At 34.4% G+C, this 24,166-nt stretch overlaps 2 protein-coding genes and 2 long non-coding RNA genes across 10 annotated transcripts; 2 read left to right on the forward strand and 2 right to left on the reverse strand.

Annotated features, from left to right (window-relative positions):
• The first annotated feature begins 2,342 nt into the window (after positions 1 to 2,342).
• LOC118646261 lies at positions 2,343 to 4,048 on the forward strand. Its single transcript, XR_004963799.1, has 2 exons — positions 2,343 to 2,731; positions 3,386 to 4,048. It is a non-coding gene; the product is annotated as an uncharacterized LOC118646261 (long non-coding RNA).
• LOC118646260 lies at positions 3,767 to 17,540 on the reverse strand. 7 transcript variants are annotated; one of them, XR_004963793.1, is made up of 13 exons: positions 17,526 to 17,540; positions 16,937 to 17,181; positions 15,574 to 16,140; positions 15,121 to 15,288; positions 12,538 to 14,273; positions 11,949 to 12,193; positions 10,585 to 11,152; positions 10,132 to 10,299; positions 7,557 to 9,285; positions 6,972 to 7,212; positions 5,603 to 6,169; positions 5,150 to 5,317; positions 3,767 to 4,302 (listed from the first exon to the last, which is right to left on the reverse strand). It is a non-coding gene; the product is annotated as an uncharacterized LOC118646260 (long non-coding RNA). The 7 variants fall into 7 exon arrangements; XR_004963797.1 differs by lacking the exon at positions 17,526 to 17,540 and having other exon boundaries at positions 15,111 to 15,288; positions 16,937 to 17,192; XR_004963795.1 differs by lacking the exon at positions 17,526 to 17,540 and having other exon boundaries at positions 16,941 to 17,191.
• Positions 17,541 to 19,687: 2,147 nt separating this feature from the next.
• LOC105830776 (transmembrane protein 145) lies at positions 19,688 to 22,977 on the forward strand. The gene is made up of 4 exons (XM_012670323.3): positions 19,688 to 20,396; positions 21,152 to 21,578; positions 21,657 to 22,246; positions 22,355 to 22,977. The coding sequence occupies exons 1-4, from the start codon at positions 20,247 to 20,249 to the stop codon at positions 22,625 to 22,627; spliced, it is 1,440 nt and encodes a 479-aa protein (XP_012525777.1). The 5' UTR covers positions 19,688 to 20,246; the 3' UTR covers positions 22,628 to 22,977.
• Positions 22,978 to 23,184: 207 nt separating this feature from the next.
• Positions 23,185 to 24,157, reverse strand: LOC105830774 (FAD-linked sulfhydryl oxidase ALR). The gene is made up of 2 exons (XM_012670322.3): positions 23,816 to 24,157; positions 23,185 to 23,635 (listed from the first exon to the last, which is right to left on the reverse strand). The coding sequence occupies exons 1-2, from the start codon at positions 23,897 to 23,899 to the stop codon at positions 23,231 to 23,233; spliced, it is 489 nt and encodes a 162-aa protein (XP_012525776.1). The 5' UTR covers positions 23,900 to 24,157; the 3' UTR covers positions 23,185 to 23,230.
• Between the last annotated feature and the right edge of the window lie 9 nt (positions 24,158 to 24,166).

The following is a 24,166-nucleotide window of genomic DNA, read 5'->3' on the forward strand; positions in this document are numbered from 1 at the left end:
TTCCAGAGATTGAACATATCGGGTAAATTAATGTACTGCATGTATAGTCATATAGCCGCGAGTAGTTCACAAGATCGCCACTAGGCGAAGGCACGGCGCTCCTTCTCGTGAGAAAATTTACTCCAAAAGGCTTATAAAAGAAAACCATCACTCACGGCTTACCTAGCAGTTAGTACTTCATTAGCAGCAAAGTGTAGTATATATTGTTTTCGTTACACGAAGAGAGTTCGTGGGCCTTCGCAACTCAGAGAGAGTTTCCGAAAATTGAGAAAAAATAAAATTTTTTTTGGCAGCTCCTATGTCCGCTTTTGAGAGCTCCCTGAAAGCTTTATTTAAGCTCGCAGGGAGTTCAGAAATAATGTTTTAAGAACTTCCTGCGAGCTTCAAAATAATTCCCGTGAAGGTTCTATATAAGCTCTCTGACAGCTTCATCTAAGCTCTCAGGGAGCTCTCAAAAGCGGACATAAGAGCTCCCGGGAAGCTTATATAGAAATTTCCTGAGAATTACTTTGAAGCTCGCAGGGAGCTCTTAAAACATGATTTATAAACTCTCTGCGAGCTCAAATAAAGCTCTCAAAGAGCTCTCAAAAGCGGACATAGCAGCTGCCAGGGAGCTCCGTGCGAATTTTTTGGAAGCTTAAATGAAGCTTATGAAAAATTTGGTGAGCTCCTCGGGAGCTCCTCGGAAGCTCCCCGTGCTGTATGGGAAGTTATTTCATACATAAGTACTATTTGCGCAAATCTAAATGACGCTATCGACAGTAATAGCAAATCAAAAATGACCTTAAAAAAACATTTTTTTCCCAATAAAGACAAGAAGTACGTGAAAATGTATTTGAAAATGTATCTGAAAATGTATCTGAAAAGCAGTTCAGATACTGTGTTATGTATCTAGATACAGATACAAATACTCTAATTCAAATGTATCTCAGATACAGGTTCAGATACACAAAATGTATCTCTATACATGTATCTAGATATAGAGATACTACCCAAAACTGTAAATGAGTCTACATATACTAAAAATAATAAATACTGTAAAGATTAGCATATGATCTAGTAATAATCCATCATTGACAATCCTTGCGTAAGGATCTTGCTAATCTTTTGTGTGGAAAGTCGCAAACCCATGTGGTGCAGAGAATGCTTTACGCGCGCACACACACACACACACACACACACACACACACACACACACACACACACACACACACACACACGGGGGGGGTGCAAGGGGGGCCTTTGGCCCCCCCTCCCGCACCCACCCCGTCCAAGTCGCTAACCCATGTGGACTTTACTTTGCTTGCAATATACATGAATTGCCTATGTATATTGCAAGCAAAGTAAAGTCCACATGGGTTAGCGACTTGGACGGGGTGGGTGCGGGAGAGAGACCGAAAGCCCCCCTTGCACCCCCCCCCGTGTGTGTGTGTGTGTGTGTGTGTGTGTGTGTGTGTGTGTGTGTGCGCGCGCGTAAAGCATTCTCTGCACCACATGGGTTTGCGACTTTCCACACAAAAGATTGTGTTCGTAAAAATATGTATATAGGCCGGTATTCATAGTCGAATCTTATTTAAAGATCCTCTTAAGCAATGTCTTAAGATGCTAATACGGCTCTGTGATTGGCTGATGGCATCTTAAGACAGTACTTAAGATGATCTTAAATATAAGATCCGACTATGAATACCGGCCATAGACATTTGAAATTCGCGCATTTTTACCATGACTTGTGCTAAACAGAGCATGCGCTTGTGACTAAAAGCGTGAGATTGGCCGGTATTCACAGTCGAATCTTATTTAAAGATCCTCTCAAGCAATGTCTTAAGATGCTAATACGGCTCTGTGATTGGCTGATGGCATCTTAAGACAGTACTTAAGATGATCTTAAATATAAGATCCGACTATGAATACTGGCCCAAGTACCAAGTGCTCCGTGTAAACCAGGGTTGGCATTTGGTCTGTTCTTTCTAGCTGCACTGTTGCACCGGTGCAATAAGTTAAAGTAAGACAAGTATATTTTTTCTCATTCTAACTTATTGCACCAGTGCAATAGTGCAGCTAGAAAAAACAGACCATTTGAGTATTGCATTGTTCATCCTTGTTTAACGTTTGACAAACAACAAGGATGAACGATGCATCATGCGTGAAACGGAACGTACCCTAGGGCTGTGTTTGGAAACATCACCTGAGTGCTCTCAGGTATCATTCTATCCTTGTTATTCGTTCTATGTGAAACAAAGATAGAATGATATCCGAGAGCACTCAAGTGACGTTTCCGAACGCAGCCTAGGTCAATGAAATTTGGGTCATGCACCGCGCAATTCGAACACGCGACACAATAATATATATTTAAAATATTAATCGCGTGTACTTAAAATGCAGATATTTGGAAGAATTGTAAAAATATTTAGAATAGTACAAGCGCAGTACAAAAATGTCTTTGTAATAAAAGAAATAATAACCTATACTTAATTAGTAAATAATATAATCTTCTTCTTTCGAACATTTGGACCCAATTTTTATTGGTCGAGACATCAACTAGTGTGCGCATACGCATTGGTTCACCTTTCTTATTACATCATGACCTCTGTATCGGCCATCGCTTTTGATCGCTTTGTCGTCCAGTAAATTACTCAAAGGCCACTAGAGGGTGTGTTAGAGTCTTCTAATAGCTTTCTCACAAGTGCTGTTTTATATACCTTGTAGTATATATACGTGGAATTAAATTACTGTAATCGTCTGAGTAGTGCTAGAATGTCGGCTCTTTGTGATTTTCAGTATGATTTGTACTATCTCGAGACACGTTGGGAACGATATTGAGAAGAGTGAGAGTTGATGACGAATATAAGTTATCTTCCTCCAACGTCTTCAATAAAATAAAAGAAATCGTTCTCCATTTTTTTTTTTAAACAAATTTATTCTTTTATAGAATTATAAATATTAATTTTTTTTTAATTTAATTGCTGTGAATTATTGATTTACAAAATCGCACGTAATTATTTTTGTATAAACAAATCTTTTGATTAACAAAATCGAACTTGTTTGTTTACTCTTCTCGAGGAAGTCTAAAGTAACCCTTAATTTAGTCATATGAATCACGTAGCTGTTGTTTGGCGTAGAGTACTGTGTACTTGTTCTTTGTGCCAAGATTGCGAAAGAATTTGGTTTCGAATCTGGTCAGAAAAAAAAAAGATCGGATTTTTCAATCGCTACCTCTCGGAAGGAAGTGGGCAAACCACCGGGAGTATCTTGCCCTTGCCGTTCGGAATCGGCGTTAAATTGTAGGTCCACGTCATTGCTGGGAATGATGATTAATCACAAAGAGTCGACATACTGATAACGATGATTACAAAAAAAAAAGACTGACCCAGACATTTTTTTTTAGTTTTCTTTGCTTGATAATTGAATTACATTTTAAATCTGAAGGAAATGTAATTCTACTATTTAAGATCCTAGGAACTTCCTGACCCAAAGAACTATCATCTGCCCAGGGTTAATGGGCAGGAATCATGGGTATCATTCCATTACAAGTATTATATTTTTATCATACGTATTACTTAATTCATATTTATAAAACCGTAACTTCAAACAAGACTCTTCTTTCTCACTTTATAGATATAAATTTATAAAAATTGTACATGTATGTGTACATAGTCGAAAAATGTTGCATAAAAAAGTGAGAAGCATCTAATAACATGTAATAGAAATAAAGTGGGAAAGAATATTAGAAAGAATAACACAATTACATAAGATATAACCATGTAAGTAGATTAAATATATTCATTTAATCACACAGAAATAATTTCATAACAATATATGATATTACATGTACCATAAATCCATACAATTTTAAAATTACTGTATTAATATTTGATTTACAATGGTAATAGTTATAACTAAAAGTCAAATACAATACTTTCTTTTTTGGGGAACTATTATTACAAATTGTATCGTGTAATATATGAAACAAGAGAACAATAGCTAGTGATAATGATATATCTTTATCACTTACGTCGGTACGTTTTGTAAAATTTATTTCTAATTATTAGAAAATTCAGCGCTTGGTGCTTTTGTGCTCATTTCACACAAAAATCGCAATTGCAAGAATTTTATCTCGTCCGTGTTTAGTTTTACTACTCCCTCTTGATTGTCGATCGAAAGTAAAGTGCCGACAGCTTCACGGTCTTCACCTAGAATCACTTTAACTCGATCGCCACGTGACGGTACCACAGGCTCCAGTTGATTACATATTAGGTTTACAACTCGATCTTCGATACGTAGATAAACGGTGCACATACGACCCTAAAAAATAAGTATTTATCATTCTTGGAAAAAAATGAAATAAAAAAGACGCGTATAAAACATTATATATATAAATTCAGGGCCGCCATCCAATTATCAAATTTAAAAAAGTGAAATAGTGACTGAATTTTGAGAAAAAGTGACAAAAAGTGACTTTTTAAATATCAAAAAGTAGTAACTAAAGTAATGTTTTTAATTAAATTTTAATGTAATTAAAGTTATTTAAGTAAAAAAAGCAATTACTCTTATTGTTCTATTTTTAGATAGCTTAACATGTAGCAAAACTTTTCGTCGCATGGATTAAAATAAAAGTTTTATTGAAAAAAAGAACAAAAATTTAAACGATACAAGTACATCTTTAGTGGTTTTATAATTGAAAAAAGGAATACATCTTATTAAATATAAAATTTTTTTTTTTAAATTAAAGTTTTCAAACGCAACAAAAGTAAAAAATATTAACTAAATGTACAAAATACTTTTAAAACGCTCAAAATTTTCCAATTTAAAACTCGGCCAAAAATTATCGCAGACGAAAAATTAAAAAATCATTTTACAGCTTAAATCTTATATCCAAGTTAAAATGTTTCTTGAATTTTTTGTCTGCTATAATTTTTTCCAGAGTTTTAGCAATCTCAAAGTAAAGCAATTTTGAACATTTTAAAAGTGTTCTTTATTTTTTGTTGAGTAATGTATTTTACAAATCTCGTATTATCTTAGAAAAAATGACACTTAGTGACTTGTAAAAAAGAAGTGACGAAAAGTGATTTTTAGATGACTGAATGGCAGTCCTGTAAAATTGATATTGCAATATCTCATAGTAAATCAAAATCGACATACAATCACTTACTAAAATTCCTCGAATAACTGCTTGTTATCCAGTGGGCGCAGAATAATCATGTGAGTCACGAATACGTACTTCAATATCCGTCGTATGCTAATTTGAACTACCAATGATACCAGAATCAATATATTCATTCCTGAAGGTGTTGGCGGATTGTGTGGGCTATTCGCTCTCCTGCCAAAATTACAAATTATGTTATACAGAATTCATAACTTGTTGCAAAATTGAAAGTTTGCTTCTGTTAAGGACAATGCGTCGCTTTGTAAAAGCAGTCAATTCATAGATTCGTTTCCGACTCATGTATATCTTGATTAAAAGACTAATTGAAAAGTTAATAAAATGACTAAAAAACAATCATGTTGTTAAATTATTGAACTAAAAATTCTGCTGTAGCACTGCCTGCAGGACTCGGACTTGAATGATATGAACTGAAGCTTTGTTCTGAGCCGTACATAGTACCTGGAGTCTGTGGAGTAAACGGTTCTCCAGGTAGAAAGATATCTTGGATTGTAACCGGGCGGGCCACCATCTTCTATACTGTAACTGTCAAAATCATTCGTTCTGGCGAGTGTGTTAGTAATAACACCGTCGGATCCTAGGCTCAAATTGTCCTGGTGTTCGCAATCTATCGTGAGACGGCGTCATTGAACCATAATGAGGAGTGCAAGAACCGTCCGTAACATTGAAATAAAAATAGATGTTTTTGATCCGTCTCTCGCATACATCGGCGTTTGTCCACCGGCTTCCGTAGCCAGAGTACTATTGTAACTGTTGAAGCCACTATGCTTTGTCAGAACGCCAACGTTTGCTATTTGAGATTGATCGATGGAGATTGTCTGGCACGGGGAGTGCAGTTCCATGTGCGCTGTTGTCTCTGTCGCGTCTTTTACAATACCCACATTTCCCTTGTATGGGCCACCTGTTATTTTTATGGTGGTGCCAATTAATTTCCCGTCGCGTCTCGCACCGCCACTGCCGCAATCTCTGCCTCTTTCACTTCCACCACCACCTCGTCCAAAACTGCCTCTGCAAGATCGATTAATGGTTTATAGAGAAATAAACTTTGAAAGAATCAAAATAAGATAATTATAGAATAAAAGCAAAAGATCATATCCGTTAGGATACATTGGAGAGGCAATTCTAGGTGATATAAATCCTTCCACTGGAACATGACATGGAATTAATATCTCCTGAACTGACTTTTTCTGTCTCGCTTATCTTTACATCTGCATCTTTTGATTTGTCAATAAAGTAAACAAAATATATTAGGTAAATATTTTTTAATTCATTATGTACCGAATAATCGCACTATAAGCAGATTTGTTATGTAAAAGCTATGTTGCATGTACAATTGATCAACCAATAAATTAAGAAACTCATCTACAGTCCTGTCTTAATATAACTTGTATTGTAAACTTGTATTAAAATAAGGTAAAAGCCACTTTAGATATATTTAAGAAACATCCAAAATTCTTTACAACTCTACGCTCTCAATAAAAAAAAAAAAAATCTTGATATTCTTTTAAATATGTATAAAAAATATTTTTTAATTAATAAAATTCTTATTAAAACACTTAATTTTTTAAGGTATACTTTTCATTTTGTAAAAAATTAAATATCACAGAGAGGAAAAGAAACAATCAATGTTAAAGAAGCTTTATATAGGTTATATTTCAATAAAAGAAATAAGACACACAAGATTTGAAAACAATATTCCTTGAATCTGCAACGAAAGTAAGTTATGATACACCTAAAACTACTTATTACTTGTCAACACAGATTTGATAATAAGCTCTCTACATATGTTACGTACAAAATTCTTACGTACAATTTGGTATGCATTAAGTACTTTGAGCTCACAAAGACGGTGACCGGGAACGTTATCTGAGATCTGGATGGACTCTTAGATATGTAGATCCCGAGCTTTGCGAGTTGCGAAAGAGACTTCGAGATCTTCTCATCCTTGTGAGATTTTTCTCATGCACACGCATTTCAGTAACAGCATCTCGCACTTCTGCACGCCTCCACCCGCTGAACGCTGATCAGCTGACAGCTGATGACGAGCTGACCTGTATCATGATGTAATAAGAAAGGTGTACCATTGCGCATATAGCGATGGCGGCACGATGAGCGGAGCCAATGAAATTTGGGTCCAAATGCTTCGCGCAATTCGAACACGCGACACAATCATATACATTTAGAATATCAATCACGTGTACTTAAAATGCAGATATTTTGAAGAATTGTAAAAATATTTAGAATAGTACAAGCGCAGTACAAAAATGCCTTTGTAATAAGAGAAATAATAACCTATACTTAATTAGTAAATAATATAATCTTCTTCTTTCGAACATTTGGACCCAATTTTTATTGGTCGAGACATCAACTAGTGTGCGCATACGCATTGGTTCACCTTTCTTATTACATCATGACCTCTGTATCGGCCATCGCTTTTGATCGCTTTGTCGTCCAGTAAATTACTCAAAGGCCACTAGAGGGTGTGTTAGAGTCTTCCAATAGCTTTCTCGCAAGTGCTGTTTTATATACATTGTAGTATATATACGTGGAATTAAATTATTGTAATCGTCTGAGTAGTGCTAGAATGTGAGCTCTTCGCGATTTTCAGTATGATTTGTACTATCTCAAGACACGTTGGGAACGATATTGAGAAGAGTGAGAGTTGATAACGAATATAAGTTTATCTTCCAACGTCTTCAATGAAATAAAAAAAATCGTTCTCCATTTTTTTTTAACGAAATTATTCTTTTATAGAATTATAAATGCTAAAACTTTTTTTTATTTAATTGCTGTGAATTATTGATTTACAAAATTGCACGTAATTATTTTTGTATAAACAAATCTTTTGATTAACAAAATCGAACTTGTTTGTTTACTCTTCTCGAGGAAGTCTAAAGTAACCCTTAATTTAGTCATATGAATCACGTAGCTGTTGTTTGGCGTAGAGTACTGTGTACTTGCTCTTTGTGCCAAGATTGCGAAAGAATTTGGTTTCGAATCTGGTCAGAAAAAAAAAAGATCGGATTTTTCAATCGCTACCTCTCGGAAGGAAGTGGGCAAACCACCGGGAGTATCTTGCCCTTGCCGTTCGGAATCGGCGTTAAATTGTAGGTCCACGTCATTGCTGGGAATGATGATTAATAGTGAAGAGCTCACATACTGATAACGATGATTACAACAAAAAGACTGACCCAGACATTTTTTTTTAGTTTTCTTTGCTTGATAATTGAATTACATTTTAAATCTGAAGGAAATGTAATTCTACTATTTAAGATCCTAGGAACTTCCTGACCCAAAGAACTATCATCTGCCCAGGGTTAATGGGCAGGAATCATGGGTATCATTCCATTACAAGTATTATATTTTTATCATACGTATTACTTAATTCATATTCATAAAACTGTAACTTCAAACAAGACTCTTCTTTCTCACTTTATAGATATAAATTTATAAAAATTGTACATGTATGTGTACATAGTCGAAAAATGTTGCATAAAAAATGAGAAGCATCTAATAACATGTGATAGAAATAAAATGAGAAAGAATATGGGAGAGATAACACAATTACACAAGATATAACCATGTAAGTAGATTAAATATATTCATTTAATCACACAGAAATAATTTCATAACAATATATGATATTACATGTACCATAAATCCATACAATTTTAAAATTACTGTATTAATATTTGATTTACAATGGTAATAGTTATAACTAAAAGTCAAATACAATACTTTCTTTTTTGAGGAACTATTATTACAAATTGTATCGTGTAATACATGAAACAAGAGAACAATAGCTAGTGATAATGATATATCTTTATCACTTACGTCGGTACGTTTTGTAAAATTTATTTCTAATTATTAGAAAATTCAGCGCTTGGTGCTTTTGTGCTCATTTTACACAAAAATCGCAATTGCAAGAATTTTATCTCGTCCGTGTTTAGTTTTACTACTCCCTCTTGATTGTCGATCGAAAGTAAAGTGCCGACAGCTTCACAGTCTTCACCTAGAATCACTTTAACTCGATCGCCACGTGACGGTACCACAGGCTCCAGTTGATTACATATTAGGTTTACAACTCGATCTTCGATAGGTAGATAAACGGTGCACATACGACCCTAAAAAATAAGTATTTATCATTCTTGGAAAAAAATGAAATAAAAAAGACGCGTATAAAACATTATATATATAAATTCAGGGCCGCCATCCAATTATCAAATTTAAAAAAGTGAAATAGTGACTGAATTTTGAGAAAAAGTGACAAAAAGTGACTTTTTAAATATCAAAAAGTAGTAACTAAAGTAATGTTTTTAATTAAATTTTAATGTAATTAAAGTTATTTAAGTAAAAAAAGCAATTACTCTTATTGTTCTATTTTTAGATAGCTTAACATGTAGCAAAACTTTTCGTCGCATGGATTAAAATAAAAGTTTTATTGAAAAAAAGAACAAAAATTTAAACGATACACGTACATCTTTAGTGGTTTTATAATTGAAAGGAGGAATACATCTTATTAAATATAAATTTTTTTTTTTAAATTAAAGTTTTCAAACGCAACAAAAGTAAAAAATATTAACTAAATGTACAAAATACTTTTAAAACGCTCAAAATTTTCCAATTTAAAACTCGGCCAAAAATTATCGCAGACGAAAAATTAAAAAATCATTTTACAGCTTAAATCTTATATCCAAGTTAAAATGTTTCTTGAATTTTTTGTCTGCTATAATTTTTTCCAGAGTTTTAGCAATCTCAAAGTAGTGCAATTTTGAACATTTTAAAAGTGTTCTTTATTTTTTGTTGAGTAATGTATTTTACAAATCTCGTATTATCTTAGAAAAAATGACACTTAGTGACTTGTAAAAAAGAAGTGACGAAAAGTGATTTTTAGATGACTGAATGGCAGTCCTGTAAAATTGATATTGCAATATCTCATAGTAAATCAAAATCGACATACAATCACTTACTAAAATTCCTCGAATAACTGCTTGTTATCCAGTGAGCGCAGAATAATCATGTGAGTCACGAATACGTACTTCAATATCCGTCGTATGCCAATTTGAACTACCAATGATACCAGAATCAATATATTCATTCCTGAAGGTGTTGGCGGATTGTGTGGGCTATTCGCTCTCCTGCCAAAATTACAAATTATGTTATACAGAACTCATAACTTGTTGCAAAATTGAAAGTTTGCTTCTGTTAAGGACAATGCGTCGCTTTGTAAAAGCAGTCAATTCATAGATTCGTTTCCGACTCATGTATATCTTGATTAAAAGACTAATTGAAAAGTTAATAAAATGACTAAAAAACAATCATGTTGTTAAATTATTGAACTAAAAATTCTGCTGTAGCACTGCCTGCAGGACTCGGACTTGAATGATATGAACTGAAGCTTTGTTCTGAGCCGTACATAGTACCTGGAGTCTGTGGAGTAAACGGTTCTCCAGGTAGAAAGATATCTTGGATTGTAACCGGGCGAGCCACCATCTTCTATACTGTAACTGTCAAAATCATTCGTTCTGGCGAGTGTGTTAGTAATAACACCGTCGGATCCTAGGCTCCAAATTGTCCTGGTGTTCGCAATCTATCGTGAGACGGCGTCATTGAACCATAATGAGGAGTGCAAGGACCGTCCGTAACATTGAAATAAAAATAGATGTTTTTGATCCGTCTCTCGCATACATCGGCGTTTGTCCACCGGCTTCCGTAGCCAGAGTACTATTGTAACTGTTGAAGCCACTATGCTTTGTCAGAACGCCAACGTTTGCTATTTGAGATTGATCAATGGAGATTGTCTGGCACGGGGAGTGCAGTTCCATGTGCGCTGTTGTCTCTGTCGCGTCTTTTACAATACCCACATTTCCCTTGTATGGGGCACCTGTTATTTTTATGGTGGTGCCAATTAATTTCCCGTCGCGTCTCGCACCGCCACTGCCGCAATCTCTGCCTCTTTCACTTCCACCACCACCTCGTCCAAAACTGCCTCTGCAAGATCGATTAATGGTTTATAGAGAAATAAACTTTGAAAGAATCAAAATAAGATAATTATAGAATAAAAGCAAAAGATCATATCCGTTAGGATACATTGGAGAGGCAATTCTAGGTGATATAAATCCTTCCACTGGAACATGACATGGAATTAATATCTCCTGAACTGACTTTTTCTGTCTCGCTTATCTTTACATCTGCATCTTTTGATTTGTCAATAAAGTAAACAAAATATATTAGGTAAATATTTTTTAATTCATTATGTACCGAATAATCGCACTATAAGCAGATTTGTTATGTAAAAGCTATGTTGCATGTACAATTGATCAACCAATAAATTAAGAAACTCATCTACAGTCCTGTCTTAATATAACTTGTATTGTAAACTTGTATTAAAATAAGATAAAAGCCACTTTAGATATATTTAAGAAACATCCAAAATTCTTTACAACTCTACGCTCTCAATTAAAAAAAAAAATCTTGATATTCTTTTAAATATGTATAAAAAATATTTTTTAATTAATAAAATTCTTATTAAAACACTTAATTTTTTAAGGTATACTTTTCATTTTGTAAAAAATTAAATATCACAGAGAGGAAAAGAAACAATCAATGTTAAAGAAGCTTTATATAGGTTATATTTCAATAAAAGAAATAAGACACACAAGATTTGAAAACAATATTCCTTGAATCTACAACGAAAGTAAGTTATGATACACCTAAAACTACTTATTACTTGTCAACACAGATTTGATAATAAGCTCTCTACATACGTTACGTACAAAATTCTTACCTACAATTTGGTATGCATTAAGTACTTTGAGCTCACAAAGACGGTGACCGGGAACGTTATCTGAGATCTGGATGGACTCTTAGATATGTAGATCCCGAGCTTTGCGAGTTGCGAAAGAAACTTCGAGATCTTCTCATCCTTGTGAGATTTTTCTCATGCACACGCATTTCAGTAACAGCATCTCGCACTTCTGCACGCCTCCACCCGCTGAGCGCTGATCAGCTGACAGCTGATGACGAGCTGACCTGTATCATGATGTAATAAGAAAGGTGTACCATTGCGCATATAGCGATGGCGGCACGATGAGCGGAGCCAATGAAGTTTGGGTCCAAATGCTTCGCGCAATTCGAACACGCGACACAATCATGTACATTTAGAATATCAATCACGTGTACTTAAAATGCAGATATTTTGAAGAATTGTAAAAATATTTAGAATAGTACAAGCGCAGTACAAAAATGCCTTTGTAATAAGAGAAATAATAACCTATACTTAATTAGTAAATAATATAATCTTCTTCTTTCGAACATTTGGATCCAATTTTTATTGGTCGAGACATCAACTAGTGTGCGCATACGCATTGGTTCACCTTTCTTATTACATCATGACCTCTGTATCGGCCATCGCTTTTGATCGCTTTGTCGTCCAGTAAATTACTCAAAGGCCACTAGAGGGTGTGTTAGAGTCTTCTAATAGCTTTCTCACAAGTGCTGTTTTATATACCTTGTAGTATATATACGTGGAATTAAATTACTGTAATCGTCTGAGTAGTGCTAGAATGTCGGCTCTTTGTGATTTTCAGTATGATTTGTACTATCTCGAGACACGTTGGGAACGATATTGAGAAGAGTGAGAGTTGATGACGAATATAAGTTATCTTCCTCCAACGTCTTCAATAAAATAAAAGAAATCGTTCTCCATTTTTTTTTTAAACAAATTTATTCTTTTATAGAATTATAAATATTAATTTTTTTTTAATTTAATTGCTGTGAATTATTGATTTACAAAATCGCACGTAATTATTTTTGTATAAAGAAATCTTTTGATTAACAAAATCGAACTTGTTTGTTTACTCTTCTCGAGGAAGTCTAAAGTAACCCTTAATTTAGTCATATGAATCACGTAGCTGTTGTTTGGCGTAGAGTACTGTGTACTTGTTCTTTGTGCCAAGATTGCGAAAGAATTTGGTTTCGAATCTGGTCAGAAAAAAAAAAGATCGGATTTTTCAATCGCTACCTCTCGGAAGGAAGTGGGCAAACCACCGAGAGTATCTTGCCCTTGCCGTTCGGAATCGGCGTTAAATTGTAGGTCCACGTCATTGCTGGGAATGATGATTAATCACAAAGAGTCGACATACTGATAACGATGATTACAAAAAAAAAAGACTGACCCAGACATTTTTTTTTAGTTTTCTTTGCTTGATAATTGAATTACATTTTAAATCTGAAGGAAATGTAATTCTACTATTTAAGATCCTAGGAACTTCCTGACCCAAAGAACTATCATCTGCCCAGGGTTAATGGGCAGGAATCATGGGTATCATTCCATTACAAGTATTATATTTTTATCATACGTATTACTTAATTCATATTTATAAAACCGTAACTTCAAACAAGACTCTTCTTTCTCACTTTATAGATATAAATTTATAAAAATTGTACATGTATGTGTACATAGTCGAAAAATGTTGCATAAAAAAGTGAGAAGCATCTAATAACATGTAATAGAAATAAAGTGGGAAAGAATATTAGAAAGAATAACACAATTACATAAGATATAACCATGTAAGTAGATTAAATATATTCATTTAATCACACAGAAATAATTTCATAACAATATATGATATTACATGTACCATAAATCCATACAATTTTAAAATTACTGTATTAATATTTGATTTACAATGGTAATAGTTATAACTAAAAGTCAAATACAATACTTTCTTTTTTGGGGAACTATTATTACAAATTGTATCGTGTAATATATGAAACAAGAGAACAATAGCTAGTGATAATGATATATCTTTATCACTTACGTCGGTACGTTTTGTAAAATTTATTTCTAATTATTAGAAAATTCAGCGCTTGGTGCTTTTGTGCTCATTTCACACAAAAATCGCAATTGCAAGAATTTTATCTCGTCCGTGTTTAGTTTTACTACTCCCTCTTGATTGTCGATCGAAAGTAAAGTGCCGACAGCTTCACGGTCTTCACCTAGAATCACTTTAACTCGATCGCCACGTGACGGTACCACAGGCTCCAGTTGATTACATATTAGGTTTACAACTCGATCTTCGATACGTAGATAAACGGTGCACATACGACCCTAAAAAATAAGTATTTATCATTCTTGGAAAAAAATGAAATAAAAAAGACGCGTATAAAACATTATATATATAAATTCAGGGCCGCCATCCAATTATCAAATTTAAAAAAGTGAAATAGTGACTGAATTTTGAGAAAAAGTGACAAAAAGTGACTTTTTAAATATCAAAAAGTAGTAACTAAAGTAATGTTTTTAATTAAATTTTAATGTAATTAAAGTTATTTAAGTAAAAAAAGCAATTACTCTTATTGTTCTATTTTTAGATAGCTTAACATGTAGCAAAACTTTTCGTCGCATGGATTAAAATAAAAGTTTTATTGAAAAAAAGAACAAAAATTTAAACGATACAAGTACATCTTTAGTGGTTTTATAATTGAAAAAAGGAATACATCTTATTAAATATAAAATTTTTTTTTTTAAATTAAAGTTTTCAAACGCAACAAAAGTAAAAAATATTAACTAAATGTACAAAATACTTTTAAAACGCTCAAAATTTTCCAATTTAAAACTCGGCCAAAAATTATCGCAGACGAAAAATTAAAAAATCATTTTACAGCTTAAATCTTATATCCAAGTTAAAATGTTTCTTGAATTTTTTGTCTGCTATAATTTTTTCCAGAGTTTTAGCAATCTCAAAGTAAAGCAATTTTGAACATTTTAAAAGTGTTCTTTATTTTTTGTTGAGTAATGTATTTTACAAATCTCGTATTATCTTAGAAAAAATGACACTTAGTGACTTGTAAAAAAGAAGTGACGAAAAGTGATTTTTAGATGACTGAATGGCAGTCCTGTAAAATTGATATTGCAATATCTCATAGTAAATCAAAATCGACATACAATCACTTACTAAAATTCCTCGAATAACTGCTTGTTATCCAGTGGGCGCAGAATAATCATGTGAGTCACGAATACGTACTTCAATATCCGTCGTATGCTAATTTGAACTACCAATGATACCAGAATCAATATATTCATTCCTGAAGGTGTTGGCGGATTGTGTGGGCTATTCGCTCTCCTGCCAAAATTACAAATTATGTTATACAGAATTCATAACTTGTTGCAAAATTGAAAGTTTGCTTCTGTTAAGGACAATGCGTCGCTTTGTAAAAGCAGTCAATTCATAGATTCGTTTCCGACTCATGTATATCTTGATTAAAAGACTAATTGAAAAGTTAATAAAATGACTAAAAAACAATCATGTTGTTAAATTATTGAACTAAAAATTCTGCTGTAGCACTGCCTGCAGGACTCGGACTTGAATGATATGAACTGAAGCTTTGTTCTGAGCCGTACATAGTACCTGGAGTCTGTGGAGTAAACGGTTCTCCAGGTAGAAAGATATCTTGGATTGTAACCGGGCGGGCCACCATCTTCTATACTGTAACTGTCAAAATCATTCGTTCTGGCGAGTGTGTTAGTAATAACACCGTCGGATCCTAGGCTCAAATTGTCCTGGTGTTCGCAATCTATCGTGAGACGGCGTCATTGAACCATAATGAGGAGTGCAAGAACCGTCCGTAACATTGAAATAAAAATAGATGTTTTTGATCCGTCTCTCGCATACATCGGCGTTTGTCCACCGGCTTCCGTAGCCAGAGTACTATTGTAACTGTTGAAGCCACTATGCTTTGTCAGAACGCCAACGTTTGCTATTTGAGATTGATCGATGGAGATTGTCTGGCACGGGGAGTGCAGTTCCATGTGCGCTGTTGTCTCTGTCGCGTCTTTTACAATACCCACATTTCCCTTGTATGGGCCACCTGTTATTTTTATGGTGGTGCCAATTAATTTCCCGTCGCGTCTCGCACCGCCACTGCCGCAATCTCTGCCTCTTTCACTTCCACCACCACCTCGTCCAAAACTGCCTCTGCAAGATCGATTAATGGTTTATAGAGAAATAAACTTTGAAAGAATCAAAATAAGATAATTATAGAATAAAAGCAAAAGATCATATCCGTTAGGATACATTGGAGAGGCAATTCTAGGTGATATAAATCCTTCCACTGGAACATGACATGGAATTAATATCTCCTGAACTGACTTTTTCTGTCTCGCTTATCTTTACATCTGCATCTTTTGATTTGTCAATAAAGTAAACAAAATATATTAGGTAAATATTTTTTAATTCATTATGTACCGAATAATCGCACTATAAGCAGATTTGTTATGTAAAAGCTATGTTGCATGTACAATTGATCAACCAATAAATTAAGAAACTCATCTACAGTCCTGTCTTAATATAACTTGTATTGTAAACTTGTATTAAAATAAGATAAAAGCCACTTTAGATATATTTAAGAAACATCCAAAATTCTTTACAACTCTACGCTCTCAATTAAAAAAAAAAATCTTGATATTCTTTTAAATATGTATAAAAAATATTTTTTAATTAATAAAATTCTTATTAAAACACTTAATTTTTTAAGGTATACTTTTCATTTTGTAAAAAATTAAATATCACAGAGAGGAAAAGAAACAATCAATGTTAAAGAAGCTTTATATAGGTTATATTTCAATAAAAGAAATAAGACACACAAGATTTGAAAACAATATTCCTTGAATCTACAACGAAAGTAAGTTATGATACACCTAAAACTACTTATTACTTGTCAACACAGATTTGATAATAAGCTCTCTACATACGTTACGTACAAAATTCTTACCTACAATTTGGTATGCATTAAGTACTTTGAGCTCACAAAGACGGTGACCGGGAACGTTATCTGAGATCTGGATGGACTCTTAGATATGTAGATCCCGAGCTTTGCGAGTTGCGAAAGAAACTTCGAGATCTTCTCATCCTTGTGAGATTTTTCTCATGCACACGCATTTCAGTAACAGCATCTCGCACTTCTGCACGCCTCCACCCGCTGAGCGCTGATCAGCTGACAGCTGATGACGAGCTGACCTGTATCATGATGTAATAAGAAAGGTGTACCATTGCGCATATAGCGATGGCGGCACGATGAGCGGAGCCAATGAAGTTTGGGTCCAAATGCTTCGCGCAATTCGAACACGCGACACAATCATGTACATTTAGAATATCAATCACGTGTACTTAAAATGCAGATATTTTGAAGAATTGTAAAAATATTTAGAATAGTACAAGCGCAGTACAAAAATGCCTTTGTAATAAGAGAAATAATAACCTATACTTAATTAGTAAATAATATAATCTTCTTCTTTCGAACATTTGGATCCAATTTTTATTGGTCGAGACATCAACTAGTGTGCGCATACGCATTGGTTCACCTTTCTTATTACATCATGACCTCTGTATCGGCCATCGCTTTTGATCGCTTTGTCGTCCAGTAAATTACTCAAAGGCCACTAGAGGGTGTGTTAGAGTCTTCTAATAGCTTTCTCACAAGTGCTGTTTTATATACCTTGTAGTATATATACGTGGAATTAAATTACTGTAATCGTCTGAGTAGTGCTAGAATGTCGGCTCTTTGTGATTTTCAGTATGATTTGTACTATCTCGAGACACGTTGGGAACGATATTGAGAAGAGTGAGAGTTGATGACGAATATAAGTTATCTTCCTCCAACGTCTTCAATAAAATAAAAGAAATCGTTCTCCATTTTTTTTTTAAACAAATTTATTCTTTTATAGAATTATAAATATTAATTTTTTTTTAATTTAATTGCTGTGAATTATTGATTTACAAAATCGCACGTAATTATTTTTGTATAAAGAAATCTTTTGATTAACAAAATCGAACTTGTTTGTTTACTCTTCTCGAGGAAGTCTAAAGTAACCCTTAATTTAGTCATATGAATCACGTAGCTGTTGTTTGGCGTAGAGTACTGTGTACTTGTTCTTTGTGCCAAGATTGCGAAAGAATTTGGTTTCGAATCTGGTCAGAAAAAAAAAAGATCGGATTTTTCAATCGCTACCTCTCGGAAGGAAGTGGGCAAACCACCGAGAGTATCTTGCCCTTGCCGTTCGGAATCGGCGTTAAATTGTAGGTCCACGTCATTGCTGGGAATGATGATTAATCACAAAGAGTCGACATACTGATAACGATGATTACAAAAAAAAAAGACTGACCCAGACATTTTTTTTTAGTTTTCTTTGCTTGATAATTGAATTACATTTTAAATCTGAAGGAAATGTAATTCTACTATTTAAGATCCTAGGAACTTCCTGACCCAAAGAACTATCATCTGCCCAGGGTTAATGGGCAGGAATCATGGGTATCATTCCATTACAAGTATTATATTTTTATCATACGTATTACTTAATTCATATTTATAAAACCGTAACTTCAAACAAGACTCTTCTTTCTCACTTTATAGATATAAATTTATAAAAATTGTACATGTATGTGTACATAGTCGAAAAATGTTGCATAAAAAAGTGAGAAGCATCTAATAACATGTGATAGAAATAAAATGGGAAAGAATATGGGAGAGATAACACAATTACACAAGATATAACCATGTAAGTAGATTAAATATATTCATTTAATCACACAGAAATATTTTTATAACAATATATGATATTACATGTACCATAAATCCATACAATTTTAAAATTACTGTATTAATATTTGATTTACAATGGTAATAGTTATAACTAAAAGTCAAATACAATACTTTCTTTTTTGAGGAACTATTATTACAAATTGTATCGTGTAATATATGAAACAAGAGAACAATAGCTAGTGATAATGATATATCTTTATCACTTACGTCGGTACGTTTTGTAAAATTTATTTCTAATTATTGGAAAATTAAGCGCTTCCCAGCGAGAAACGATAATGAATTCGACATCAATTCGATGTCGAATCGATGTCGATTCGATGTACTATTTCTCATTGGGTTGGTGCTTTATATATTTATGTTATAATCTGACGCAACTATATTATTTTTTTATAAAAGCAATTAAATTTTGCAAAACATATTAAAAATAAATAGCATTGATTTATTTACTTATTAATTTCATTGTTAAATTTATCTTTTTCCATAACCTTAATAATTTGATGGAAATTGCGATCTATTTAGCACTAATCTTTGAAGCGTTCAAATGATTAATTAGATGGTTAACTATATAGATCATAATTCTAAGAAAAATTGAATAGTATACATATATATTATTAATTGTTTTTGTTCAGCACATGATGAATTTAGATTTTGTGCATTTTTTGTTTGCAGTAATTGTAGACAAACCGTTATTTTTGAAAACATTATCTTTATAATAATTTTTATTATTATTAAATAGATCTGTTATTCAGAATGTTATAATGTTGTCTGATTTCTGAGTCAACTACGACGCATCGTTCCGCAATAACATTATTGATACGAACGTGTTATGTTACGATTATACAATTTTTGTTGAATAACTGTAACGCCAAAACGATGTATTAACAGCTATATCACTTGCGTATAACAAATATTACGTAACAGGTTATTTCCATGTCATATAGCACCTACACATCACAAGAATAACAATGTTAAATTACATGTAACTTCCATGTTATATTGCCGCTATAAAATGTGTTCACTGGGCTACATGCCGCGCGACATGCACGTAAATGTCAGGGACACGCAAGCAATTAGTGCGCACACCTGGATCAAAATACTTCTTTTCATTTTTTATTTATATTCTCCAGACAATAAACCTTTTCCATTCTCGTCCTAAAATTTAAAATCCATACAATTAATCCGTTTTTAAAAAGATATAAGCAATACTAGAAAAATTTTATAGGGCAAAAAAAGAAAAGAAAGAAAGAAAGAGAAAGAACTGAAAAATCGAAAAATAATACGCAGAAGGAAAAGTGTACAATATGGTACGAAAGTTCGTTTCTCCTCTTTTTTTCTCTCCTTTCTCGCAAGAGCAATTTCGCGAATGTCGACTCGTTTTGTGCAAATAATAAAATCGATATATACATGTCATGGCACCAGGAAATATTGATCAAAGCGGCCGCTTGGCCGCTGACAGTATGCGTCCGTAGCGATCGCGGTAGTTATGTGCGGAGGAACGCTCGTTGCACGGGCGTTGCGGACTCAAAACTCGGTGAGGTTGGGCTTTCTCCTGCTGCTCTTTTCGATCGCGCATCTGCCGTTGCTGCGACACGCCGATGCCAAGATACTCCAGGGTGACCTGATAACACGCGAAGTAATTTGAGAGGGAATCGATTTTACAGGAAACGCAGAACCGCGACTCGTTCCGCCGGAGTTTCGATCCACGTTCGCCCTGCGCGGTTCTTGCACGGTCAATATTGTTGCGCGATACGTACACGAGCCCTCTGTAAGGATAACATCCCTCCGGATCTCTTTTGCGTTATTTAAGTATAGCGCTGCTCGTTTGAATAATTTTACGATTTAATATTTTAATGATTTTTCAACAAATTGGAAATATCGAAATTAAAATAAAACGAATACACGTACGTTTTATTACTGTCGGAAGGACATGCACAGATAACGTAGGAAAAAGTATAAAAACGTATATAATTCTTACATCTGCATTTATTGTATCCTTGCTATTAGTATTGTTTCTTTTCTATATTTTACAATTAATATGCTTTAGATGCAAGTAATAATATTGACCAATGCAGAAGCCGCTTTATTTTCAATGGCGGCAAACTCCAATGACTTGGAAAAATAGACATTATTGCTAAAGTCTAAATCTAAAAATTTAGCTAGATCCAAATCTATAAAAAACTTTAGTAGATCAAAATAATTATGTAGGGCGTTCACTCACAGGGGTTGATTGCTAAAATATCAAAACTCTTCAATAATTCAACAAAATTATTTTAAATGTATAATATATCTAAATTTTTAGATAATTCAGCAAAATCGTTCTTTTCGCGTAGAGTAAAACCTTAGGTAGAATGTGACAAAAAACATCTGTAAATTATGATTTTTTTTTAGAACTGGGCATTCCTAGCAAGATTTTGTTTTTTAACTGAGAGCGGTACATTTCGGTACCACTTTGAGCTAAGTGGAGAAGAACGCAGCTTGAACGTGCTGCTGTACTACGATGGACCGCATCAATGGCCCAGCGTCTACCCTTCCAATAAGACGTGTCGACAAAAGGAGAGTATTCTCAACATCGACTACGGTCAAATAATACCGCTGAACACGTCGATGCGCTTGTCATCGGGATGCGAGGAAGGCGACGACGGTATAGTCCGATGCGACAGCCAGAGAAGATTCATTTCGGCTCGGCCGAGATGGTGGTACATAGTTTTAGCCGATTGCTCTTCCACGAAAGGCCTAAATGTCACGTACTGGATATCGCTGACCAACGCGCAGCCCGGCACATTCTGGAAGGAGCACTTCTCCGCAGACGAATTCTGCAAGTAATTTGACTTTCACGACAGTCGACGAGTCGTAGAGTAGCGTTCCTTAATTTGTGTCCGTTTGCCTATTCTAGATATATTGCCGCTGCTGATACCGACCGTCTGCATATACATGATATTCGTCGGCCTCAGTTTCTACATATCGCTGCAACTGCGCGCCAGGAGGTTACTGCATATATCATATAAACTCTTCATCGCCTCTTTGCTATGTCAATTACTGGGGGTATCGTGCGAGCTTTACAGTTACGTTAATCTCGGTCTGCGAGGAGCACCGGTGTTGACCGCTTATCTGTGGGGCCAGCTCTTGGAAGGAGCCTCTGAAATTCTGTACACCGTTCTTATGCTGCTGCTCGCTCTCGGTTACACGGTCACCAGAAGTGTCCTTACAGCGTCACAAGTTCGATGGCTGATACTATTTGTCAGTGTTACTTCCCTTTGTCAATTGTCATTGTGTGGTTATCAAGTTGAAGAATTTGATCCGGGATTGGTGTTGTACATTTACGAGTCACCACCGGGCTATTGTTTAATTGCGCTGAAATTGATCGGCTGGTTCGTGTTTATCGCTCGTTGTGTTAAGACTATCAGAAAATTGAATACAAAGCTCCACTTTTACTCCTCGTTACTTTTATTGGGATCTGTGTGGTTCCTTTTTCACCCAGTAACGGTATGCATACACACAAAAGTTATTTTGTCGAAAATAATTTCTAATTACATTTGTATCCTCTAAATAGTCTAAATGCTTAATAAAAATAAAATATTTGTTTTTTTACAGGTATTAATCAACACGGTATGCGTGGACGCATGGGTGAGAGAGAGTATGGCCAAAGGAAGTTCCCTCATCATTGTCTTCTTGGGTCACTTAATGTTTTTATATGTAACTCGACCATCTGTGAATAACAAACGTTTTCCATTTCATATTAGGACGTTCCAAGTTGTGCCCATAGGTGGTCAAGGACAGGATCACAGCTACGAGCCTGGTCCTCGAACTGCAGTTACAGCATTTACTATCGCACGGACACCAGCTTACATTAGTCAACCACGATAAACGTAGACAATAGAAAAATAGAAAAAAATAAAGAATAAAGATGTGCAACCACTGGTGGAACGCACTGTTACACAGCCACTATTGAAGAAGAAAAGTAACTTCGGGTAGATACTAAAAGAAAATTTTTATAATGTCAGTATATTTTTTTACCATACATGGCAATGAATGTGCACATTTTTGCATTGTTAAAAATCATAATTTATATAGAATTAAAATTTATATGGAATAATGTTGATAATATCAAATTGCCGGGCAAATTTTTTGTATGTAAGTAGTTTCCTTATATGATCTCTATACCATTTTTTCTTCTCATCACAGATATTTATAATAAAGTGCATAATGTAATTTTATTTCCGCTTTTTATTTCAATATAGTAGTAGGAATTTTAAGAAAAAAGCTGGACTTTTAGAAAAATTTTCAAATACATATATTACTATTAATTTTCATATTTTTCTCATACTTTTATGTACATATTATAGATTAAATTCTTCAGATTTAATTTTAGAATAAATTGTGTATGCATCTGATGAAGTTTATAATTATTTACACAATTCCTATTGTACTTCAGGTTCTATTTTATTTAAAACTATTATTTGCTAATTATCAATCACAAGAACCATCCAACCAACCGTCTCTCCACCTCTGATTTACTAGTTTACAATCAAATTTTGGTTTCCCTAGTTTCTTGTTGACCTCGTTGTGAATTCTACACAGCCATTGACTCAGTTTCTCCTGGGATCCGGTCTCCGGCGGCGTGTGTTTAAGTTGCTCCTGCAGATCTTCCGCACATATCTGGCAGGGATAAAATTTGGAAAATGTGTGAAAGAAACTGTTCATGTCAGTCTTTTGTCTCTCGCTTGGTTTGTCAGGATAATATGCCGCCATAGTGTGCAGGAAGGCCCAGGTCTTCGAACCCAGCTCATCCTTGTCTAAAGGACAATCCTCTCGACGAGTATTGTCACCGTCATTCTTACCAATTGGTGTTTGGTCCTGCTTTTTTTGTACTCCCTGTTACAAAGTACAATTTGTAAAATTATAATGATAAATTTTCTTAGAAATCTTTTGAAACAGTAATAAAAAGCGAGAACAAGTGTCACTCAAAAAGCTGATGAAATAAGATCTCAGACTTGAGTAAAGCATGACAAAATAATAGTCATCAAAAAATCTGTCAATGAATTGCTGCCTCACCTTCTCCGAGTCATAGACCTCCTTCTGGCGTTTCGCCCATGTTCGGAAGTCCACACAAGCACGACACGGTTTCTCCTGCGACATTCTTATACGGCTCGTCAAGATCCTCAAGTGTCACCGTGAACAAATTAACGCGCTTCTCACGTGCGACATAACCTCTCTTTCCGCTCGCGAGATCGAAGATTTTTACGTTTGGGATGCCTTTTATCCCTGCACCCATATGTTCAAATCACACATGATGTAATCGAAACGGAAGGAACTTATGACAATAAAAGACATGTCTTTATAATATTGAAATTTTTGTACGACTGCCGCTCTCGCAGCGAACGAGTCGTTCCATTATGTAACCTA

The sequence above is a fragment of the Monomorium pharaonis genome, chromosome 6, assembly GCF_013373865.1.
Source record: "Monomorium pharaonis isolate MP-MQ-018 chromosome 6, ASM1337386v2, whole genome shotgun sequence".
Lineage (NCBI taxonomy): Eukaryota > Metazoa > Arthropoda > Insecta > Hymenoptera > Formicidae > Monomorium > Monomorium pharaonis.